We start from the raw sequence: 10,348 nt of genomic DNA on the forward strand, positions 1-10,348 counted from the left end.
GCAATAATAAAGCTTCTAGTTCCACTTATATGATTGAGCATGATTCTTTATTTTTGTGGCATCTTAGATTAGCTCATATTGGTTTTTCTACTATGAAAAGAGTTAAAAAATGTGGCATGATTGATTGTGATATAAGGAATTATGGTAAATGTGAAACTTGTGTAAAAGCAAAGATGATTAAAAAACCTTTTCCAAATGTTGTGAGAAATTCAAAATTGTTAGATTTAATTCATAGTGATTTATGTGAATTAAATGGTATTCTAACTAGAGGTGGTAAAAGGTATTTTATTACTTTTATTGATGATTATAGTAGATATACTTATGTATATTTGTTAAAGCAAAAAGATGAGGCCTTTGGTGCTTTTAAGATTTTCAAAGCGGAGGTTGAAAATCAACTTAACATGAAAATAAAAGTGTTGAGAAGTGATAGAGGAGGTGAATACTTCTCTAATGAATTTACTCATTTTTGTGAGGAAAATGGTATAATTCATGAGAGTTCGGCACCACATACACCACAACAAAATGGTGTAGCTGAAAGGAAGAATAGAACATTTCTTGAAATGGTCAATTCTATGATAGTGTACTCCAAGTTGAACAACAACTTATGGGGGGAGGCACTTTTAACCGCATGTCATATTCTTAATAGAATACCTATGAAGAAAAATGACATGTCTCCATATGAGTTATGGAGAGGAAGAAAACCAAATATTGGTTACTTCAAGGTGTGGGGGTGTCTTGCTTATTGTAAGAAGACCGAACCAAATAGAACCAAGTTGGGTTCAAGGGCCATAAAATGTGCATTTGTTGGTTATGCCAACAATAGTAAGGCATATAGGCTATTGGATGTGGAATCCAATGTTGTAATTGAATCAAGAGAAGTAGAATTTTTTGAGAATAAGTTGTATGAGGACAACTCTCAAAATTCTACACCTCTAGGTGAGAATATTTTATATAAAAATAATTCTCAAGCTTCTACTTCTCAAAGAGGATCTCAAGAGGAGAATTCTACTAAAGTTGTAGAACAACCCATTGAACCTAGGAGAGGTCAAAGGGTGAGAAAAGAGAAAAGTCTAAATAAGGATGAAATAGATTCTCAATTAATTTCTTTCTATGTGGTAGAAGGAACTAGAGAAGAAGTAATAAGGAAAATTCCTTTAATACTTCTTATTGAGAATGATCCTAAGACTTTTCTAGAAGCCATGCAATCTAGAGATAGTGCATTTTGGAGAGAAGCAGATTGATGATGAGATGGACTCAATTCTCTCCAATGACACCTATGAAGTTGTGGATCTTCGCAAGGATGCAAAGCAATTGGGTGTAAGTGGATATTTAGAAAGAAATATCACACTGATGGCTCTATACAAACCTTTAAAGCTAGGTTAGTAGCTAAAGGTTTTAGGCAAAAGGAGGGTATTGATTATTTTGATACTTATGCTCCTGTTGCTAGAACAACTACCATAAGGGTGTTGTTTGCATTGGCTTCATTACACAACTTGTATGTTCATCAAATGGATGTAAAAACGGCATTCCTAAATGGTGACCTTGATGAGGAGGTCTATATGGAACAACCCGAGGGGTTTGTCCTACCAAACAATGAACATAAAGTGTGTAAGTTGAAGAAATCCTTATATGGATTAAAGCAAGCTCCGAAACAATGGCATGTCAAGTTTGACAATGCTATTCTTTCAAATGGCTTTAGGCATAATAATGGAGACAAGTGTTTGTATTCAAAAACTTGTAAAAATTATGTGATAATTGTTTGCCTATATGTGGATGACATGTTAATCCTTAGTGATAACATGAAAGGAATAGAAGAAACTAAGAGGTTTCTTTCTTCAACCTTTAAAATGAAAGACCTTGGAGAAGTCGATACTATTTTGGGTATCAAAGTTACAAGGCATAGTGGGGGTTTTGCTTTAGGGCAAGCACACTATATTGAGAAAGTGTTGAATAAGTTTAGCCATATAAAGGTTAAAGAGGCCAACACACCATTCGATCATAGTAAACCACTAGTTAAAAATAGTGGTAGAGCAGTGGCTCAATTGGAGTATGCAAGTGCTATAGGGAGCTTTATGTACGCTTCTCAATGTACAAGGCCCGATATATCATTTGCGGTGAGTAAACTTAGTAGGTTTACTAGTAATCCAAGTGTGGATCATTGGAAGGCAATAGGGAGAGTTTTGGGTTATCTAAAGAAAACCAAAAACCTATGCCTTCACTACTCCAAATTTCCTTCAATTTTAGAAGGATATACCGATGCAAGTTGGATAGCCAACCTTGGGGATAATTTGTCCACAGGGTTGGGTATTTACCCTAGGTGGAGGGGCAGTTTCTTAGGGGTCCAAGAAACAAACTTGCATTTCTCATTCCACAATGGAAGCGGAGTTTATAGCTCTGGCGCCTTTGGGAAAGAGGCCGAATGGTTAAGAGATCTCTTAATTGAGATTCCAATTATTAAAGAGGATGTATCTACAATATCGATACATTGTGATAGCCAAGCAACATTGGCTAGAGCATATAGTGGAGTATATAATGGGAAGTCTAGACATATTAGTCTAAGACATGGATATGTAAGTGAGTTGATTCAAAGAGGAGTCATCTCAATATCCTATGTGAGATCAAGTGAAAACTTGGCGGATCCGTTTACGAAGCCACTAACTAGAGATTTAGTGGAAAAGACTTCTAAAGGGATGGGACTAAAACTCCCTAAACCGGTTCACAATTGAGGGTAACCTATCTTAATACTAGTAACTTTACTAGTGTTAGGTTCAATAGGTAAGAACAAATCAATGTGTGAACAAATGTGATAAGTACTATATGTCCCATCCTATAAAGTTGTGAAGTACTTAGTGAGTTACCAATTTGAGGGTTAGACTTTTAAAAGTCTTTAATAGAATTCAGTTTGGAAAACAAGTATTTTGGTAACAAATACTGTAAGAATTCTACCTATATTGACACGAGGGTGGTGCCGCCCTAAATGAGAAATAGGGAGTATATTTTCTCAACAAGGTCAATGAATGGAATGTGCACAAGGCCATTAACAGTGCAAAGCGAGACATGAGGTCTTGGGTGAACCTAGCAAAGGTGTGTGTGTCATTACCGTTTTATTATAAAGAAAAGTTGGTTCAATGCTTTGTCAACCAAATTTTCAATAAAATTTGTGATGATTACACTATGGTTAAGTTCAAGTTGAAAAACACTTAACTTTATGCACTTAAGCAATGACTCTATAGAGAGTGTTGATTTATTCAATCAAAGTGGGGGATATATGATATATTTGATTGATTAAATAAAGTGTTACAATGAGGTATCACAAATTTTAATCTAGTGGGGGAATGTTATATTATTTATTATATAATATAATGTTTAAGATTAAAATTGTGATATGTTATATATATTATTACATATAATATAATTGGGAATTATATGCATGTAATAATCACAATATTATGTGATTGGGAGTTACATATAGTTGTAACATATAAGAGGTGGAGTTAATATTTTGTAACTTCCACATGATCACTAATTAAGTGTGTAAAGAGTGGTTACACAACTTAATTTTTGAAATTCAAAAACTATAATTCAAATATAGTTGTTGGGGATTGAATTTTATCATTTATAATGTGTATAAGTGATATAAAATAAAGTGGGAATGGTTTGGAATATGTTGGAGTGTTATTTGCAAAAGCTGAAAAATTTAGTAACTAGTAACTAGTTACTATTTTTTTCAGCATTAATAGTAGAACGTTTTTTGCTATTGGGATGGCTTTGAACAACTCCCATAACCTCCAAATCACCCATTTAATCCCATTTACACCCCATTAAGAAATGGTAACAGCCATGGGGTGTGTGATGTTTGAATTTCAAAGTTTGTGATCCTAAACACTATAAATAGAGGTCTTGGTTCATCCTTTGGGACACACTCTTCTCTTCTATCTTTCAAACACAAAGCTAGAGAGTTCTAAGGCTTGATAATTCCTAGAAGTATTTCCACAAAGCCCTAAGTGTTTCATAGAGGGGGAAATAATCTTCTTGGACAAAGGTGTAGAAACTTTGTTCAAGCTTTTGGTGATCCCCATCTCCACTTTGGGTGTTTGTTCTTCTTTCTTATTTTGTTCTATTCTCAAGTTTTATATTGTTTTCTTGTCCTCCTCTAAACTCTCCTATATATCATATATTTATATATTGATTATATAGTATTATATATTTTATATACATACTATATATACACTCTTTATATCTCTACTATATATCATCTATTATATATATATATTCTATATTATATATATATACTCTATTATATATATCCTATATCATATATATATACTCTATTATATATATATTCTATATCATATATATATACACTATTATTTCTATATGCTTTTATATAGTTTATATTTACTTGTATCTTTGAGTTTTGAGTTGTAACTCTTTTCTTTTATTTGTATTTTGTGCTTTGGGATTGTAACTCTTTATTTAATATATTGTCCTTGTAATATTTTGTTTAGAGTTGTAATTGTCTTAGTCTTTATTCATCTTATTTTTATTCTTCCATTGTAATCTCTCTATTTTTTCTAACATTTCTGCATACTAAAATGAAGATTTTCCCTTCCTTTGGGTCCAAAGCTTAAACCCAAATCCAGTGGTAAGTGAGCGTGGACGAGACTGGTCCACTAGTGATGTGATAGGTGACGGTAGGAGCCGCCTATAGACTCATGGCAAAGGTGTATATAAGAAAAGGTAGTGGGAAAACTCTAATATTTATTTCGCTTTATGGGAAACTTGTTTTTCATTGGTGCGTAAGGGACATGCTACAATAGTTTTTCTTTTAGTGTGCTGACATGTGGGGTCCACCTCTCTTGGAGAAGCAACTAAAGGGTTAGGTCCTCCTGGACCCTTCCTTCTTAGAGGAGCCTCTCTATTTTTAAGCTGTAGCGAGTGGGATTTTCTACATCCATGAAAATCTCTCGATGGAACATGCTCTAGGCTATTGTTCGCTAGTTATGCTCATAAGACAATGAGTATCCTTTAAGTGGATCCCATACCACTTGGCATGGGTCCTAAAGCTACAAATATACTGTTCAAATTTTGGGATAATAATATCTAACATTATAATATACATGTAGGAATTTAAGTACCTTAATATGCACCTACACTAACTAAACAAATTATTAAGAAACAAGATCAAATATGACATTTCATAATTATGCGAAAAAACAAATTAAAGAATTAAAAATAACCACTTATTGGAATTATATAAAACCAATACTGAAAGATCAAGAACACTTTTGATCCACTTCCGAAACCCTAGCCCTTAGGTTTCCTTCGTGTTCTCCAAGCTCGAACCCGAGCTTCACCTCTCAAGCTCAAACAAGAGCTTTGAAATCCGTACTCCTTTAACTATCCTACAAAACCCTACTGAGAAACACAAAACCACAATCAAGCAAGATATAAATTGATCTTTGGTTTAGTTAGAGATAAACAAACAAACAAACAAACAAAAACAATAGAGAACAAAAGAGATTTGATTTTGGAGTTCACCCTAATCTAGGGTTACATCTCCATCAAGCTCGCGTCAGAGATGCTTAATCGTGGACTATCAACATCAAAAGGTTACAAGAATCAAGTGTGAGGATCCAAGCTACAACAGAGCAATGCAATCTCTCTCTCTCCCTCTCTCTTTCTCTCTATGTTTTGTTTTACTAGTTTTCTCTCAACTTTTCCTCTCTAACTCTCTTTGTTTTTTCTTTTATAGGTTCTTCACTTCGAGCTTGTTCTCTTTCTAATTGGAAAATATTCTGATAAGGTTTTCTCTTATCTGAAGCTTCTTTTCCTTTTCTATAGTCTATTAGTGAGAGTAGGCTTAGTTGCTGAGCTGGATAAGTTTGTTATAACCGATTTAGTTGTAGTAGGCTTAAATTTATTTCGTGTAACTGCTTAATTTGTTAATAGTATTGTAACAGACTGTTTATATGAGAATTTAACAACAACACATAGATAATATATGTAGTTATAATGGTAATACCGTTTCAATCTCAAGATACTAAGTTCGAATCTCCCTTTCTCCATATGTAAAAAATAATAACTCGTAATTAATATATGGAATAAATGATAATAGTATAGTAAATTTACCTTTAAGATTAGATAGATTAATTAAATGGATTATCCAACTATGGTTGATTAACTGAATTTTAAAGTATCTATTTATTAGGTTTTTTCCATTTTTAATGTTAATTAGGGTTTGAAAAATCCAACAAGTGAATATTGGTTAATAAATAGAACAACTTAATTTAAGGTTTAGAAACATACCACTTCATTTTGATCCTATATTTGAATTGAGACAACAATAACAGAGTAGATTGGATTGGGCTCTTTTTTTTGTATTTTGAGTATGGTTTTTTTGAAATTACGTGTATATCTGTAAAGTTCTCCAATAATTACGATGGTCCACACAAGAAGAAAAATATTGTAACAGTCTCCGCCATGAAACTCCAGTCCGTCTCTTCCCCAAAAACCCCCAAAACCAATAGCCGAACCCCCAGTTTATCTGACTTCGACCGAACCCTCCTCTTTTCCGACGAAATCCTTCTCAGAATCCTAGCCAAGCTGCCCGACTCCCAACGCGACGCCAATTCGCTGGTCTGTAAAAGATGGCTCTTTCTGCAAGGTCGTCTGGTACGGTCTCTCAAGGTTTTGGATTGGGGCTTTATCCAGTCCGGTAGGTTAACGACTAGGTTCCCAAACCTGATTCAGGTCGATTTGCTTTCTGGGTCTCTGATTTCGACTCGGAATTCGGACATTTTGTTGAACCACAAAATGTTTTCGGTGCACATCGGTTCTCATTTTTCGCCGGAATCCGAAGCTTTTCAAACCCATTTGCTTTCACCCGAGGTTATTGATAGAGGGCTTCGGGAATTAGCAAACGGTTGCCCTAATCTTGGCAAAGTGGCACTTGTTGGTGCTACTGAACTGGGTCTGCTGAGTTTAGCTGAAGAATGCTCGACTTTGCAAGATCTGGAATTGCACAAGTGCAATGACAACCTCTTACATGTTATATCTGCTTGTAAGAATTTGCAAATACTCAAGCTGGTTGGCAATTTAAATGGGTTTTATAGTTCGGTGGTTTCGGATATTGGGCTGACATTTTTGGCTCAAGGGTGTAGAAGACTAGTTAAGCTTGAGCTCAATGGTTGTGAGGGAAGCTTTGTTGGGATGAAAGCAATTGGGCAATGCTGTCAAATGTTGGAGGAATTGATCATTTGTGATCATAGGATGGAAGCTGGGTGGTTATCTGCACTTCCATATTGTGAGAACTTGAAGACTTTGAAGTTTGTGTCTTGTAAAAAGATTGATTCTAGTCTGGAAACAGATGAGAATTTTGGTTTATGTCCAGCTCTTGAGCGTTTGCATTTTCACAAGTGTCAGCTAAGGGACAAGAAGACAGCTAGTGATTTGTTCACCTTATGTGGGGCTGTTAGGGAGATTGTCTTGCAGGACTGTTGGGGATTGGAGAATGATGTGTTCATTTTGGCAAGCATTTGCAGGTAAAGGGTTTATCTTGCTTTGCTTGCTTTTAATTCATTAGGTGGATTTCTAGAGATTGACTATTTTATTGGCGAAAATGACGCTAAAATAATTATATGATTATTCAATCATCTTCATTTTGCTTTATTGCAAGGTCCCAATGGTCTTATTATGATTAGATCCATGTGAAAGGTGTAAGAAATACACTCAATAGTACTCACCAACCATTTAACATAACAGCTTTTTAATCATTTTAAATATAATATGCAGGGATTATGACCTTTTTCAGTATAATAATATGAGGTGAGGTGTTTGTGTCATTACAGGAGGGTGAATATCCTGTCTTTAGAAGGATGCTCATTGCTAACGACAAATGGTCTAGAGTCAGTGATCCTTTCATGGAAGGAGATTGTGAGTCTCAAAGTGGTAGGCTGCAAAAACATTAAGGATGAGGAAATCTCTCCTGCATTGTCTAGCCTATTCTCCATGCTTAAAGAGCTCAAATGGAGACCTGACACCAAATCTCTTCTTGCATCAAGTGTCATTGGAGCTAACATAGGAAAGAGAGGTGGTAAATTTTTCAGAGGATTTTAGACCATAACATCTTCTTGTTGCTGTTGTTGTTGCTGTTACATTTGGATCAAAGTTTATTTCACCTTTGATCTTGATCTCACAATCTCCAATCTGCACAATACACAGAATAAAGTGGATGATCCTAAAGGGTCTTGTCATAAAGATAGAGGAGCAAGATCATGCTTCATTTTCATGAAAACCACAGAAACGAAAAAGTAAAACAAGGAATGTAATGTAATTGCATTACATTTGTTGTAGTACTTTTGCAGATTGCAGATTAATTTTCTTTTGAGTAATTTTAGCTTTTACATGTATAAAGGTGCCCATAACTTCTGTAGATTTGCACTCATTACAGTGCAATATAGAGTAGTTTAACGAGGTAGAGAATTAGAGTTTTTACTCTAGTCTAGAACAGAAAGAAAGAATTACAGTACATTTTACTGAAGAAAGGATGTTACATTTGTAGTCTTGTCAATTTAAATGATGGATGAATTCAAATCTTGATTACTTCTCGAGTTTAATATGATTTTTGCTCGATTTTCGTGCTAAAGATGAAACCTTTTTAGCTTTTGTAAAGATATATGAGGAATAACAACAAAGTTTTTTCTTGTCTTATTTAGCTCGACATTTGTAGAATTTTAATTTATTATGATATGTACAGTCACGATTTTTGATTACATTGGCACGTTTACTATACAGTAATCGGAATCGGAATAAATTAATGGAGAAATGTAACGGAATAAATGAAAAATAATCGGAATCAATATTTGTAATATGTTGTTTACTAAAATTTTTTAGAAATGGAATAGTTGTGATTTATCTTGTTTACTTTATTAGGAAACGTAATCGGAATGCTTAAATTGACTAAATTGCCCTTTTGAGTTAAACTATATTATATGGTAGTTATTTTGCAAGACATATTTTAAAGGACAAAATTGTCATTATATATTTAATATTAAAAAATAAAATAAAAATAATAAAAATTCATTACCCTTAATGGCATTCCTTACAAAATTGGTGGGAGAAGTTCTCCCTTTCTTTTCTCCCTTATTTAATCAACTTTTCCCTTTCCTAATTTTAATAATACAAGTAAACAAATGTAAGGGAATGATTACCTTACTACTGATTTCCATTACTTATTAGTAAACATGCCAAAAGGTTTAATTAAAAGTAGAAGAAAGAAAAAAGCAATTAAAGTGGAGAATTATTCCTGTTGATTTAATTATTTATACCTTCATTCTTAAGTAACCAAAGCTGAAAAATCTATTCTTTATAATTTTTCTTTTTGACCAAAAAAAATTGAAACTTTGTATTTAACAACTCTGAAATTTTGGACATTAAACACTAAAATTTTGGCTTCAAAGGCAAAAAACACTAAAATTTTAATATTTAACAATTTTAAACTTTTAGATCTTAAGCATTTAAGATGTAACATTTAACAATTCAAAATAGGGATTGGAAGGAATTAATTTAAGAGTGCCAATTCAGGTGGTGACACCACAACAGAAATTGATGTATGTTAAAATAGAAAAAAAAATGATATAATTTTGGTGAATTATTATATATGAATGATAGAATAAATAAGTTGTTAGCTTTATAACCTCAAGCCAAAAATATTATGTATACAATTCTAAAACTCTTAAAGAGGTAAATCTACCAAAAGATTCCAAATGCTATAATTTTCATTTTATTCTTTAAAATATATTATTAAAATATTATTTTATCTATTTTGCTTCAAATTTTTGCATAATATTATATCGGTTTAATATTTCATTGTTAAAATATTTTACTTATATAGAGAAAAAATCTAACAATAAAAAATTAAAGTAAATAAAATGATGAGTGAGAAATTATTATTAATTTGTAGAGGAATATTATTTATATTGTAATATTCTGAGCTAGCTTATTTAAGGGTAAGTCCAAACCTTAGCAACGGTACTGAATAAGGGCAACGATACCTATATTTAAAATTAAAAATTCAAATTTTTTTACTCATATAACTCCACTTTTCGACAATAACTCTTATAATAATTAGTATTGAAGTTGCTCTAAAAGAATTACCTTTTAAGAGCTTTCTTTCTATTTTACGTGTTAAGCTTTTTTAACTAATTAGAGTTAAGTGATAAGCGATACTATTTCTATTAATACTTGTGACTAACTAATAAATAATTATAGTAACTATTTAATATTTTCACAAAACATCTTTTCTAAACTATTTTTATTTTCTAATTCGAAAAAATATGAATATTTT

General features: G+C 32.7%; 1 protein-coding gene across 2 annotated transcripts; it reads left to right on the top strand.

Annotated features, from left to right (window-relative positions):
- Nucleotides 1–5,282: 5,282 nt before the first annotated feature.
- Nucleotides 5,283–8,618, top strand: LOC115708308 (F-box protein At5g07670-like). Of its 2 annotated transcripts, none has more exons than XM_030636537.2 (2): nucleotides 5,283–7,544; nucleotides 7,851–8,618. In XM_030636537.2, exons 1-2 carry the CDS (start codon nucleotides 6,484–6,486, stop codon nucleotides 8,116–8,118), a joined length of 1,329 nt encoding a protein of 442 aa, XP_030492397.2. In that variant the 5' UTR covers nucleotides 5,283–6,483; the 3' UTR covers nucleotides 8,119–8,618. The 2 variants fall into 2 exon arrangements, with proteins under 2 accessions (XP_030492397.2, XP_030492398.2); XM_030636538.2 differs by having other exon boundaries at nucleotides 6,154–7,544; nucleotides 7,795–8,618.
- Nucleotides 8,619–10,348: the final 1,730 nt, after the last annotated feature.

Source organism: Cannabis sativa, chromosome 1, assembly GCF_029168945.1.
Source record: "Cannabis sativa cultivar Pink pepper isolate KNU-18-1 chromosome 1, ASM2916894v1, whole genome shotgun sequence".
Taxonomy (NCBI): domain Eukaryota; kingdom Viridiplantae; phylum Streptophyta; class Magnoliopsida; order Rosales; family Cannabaceae; genus Cannabis; species Cannabis sativa.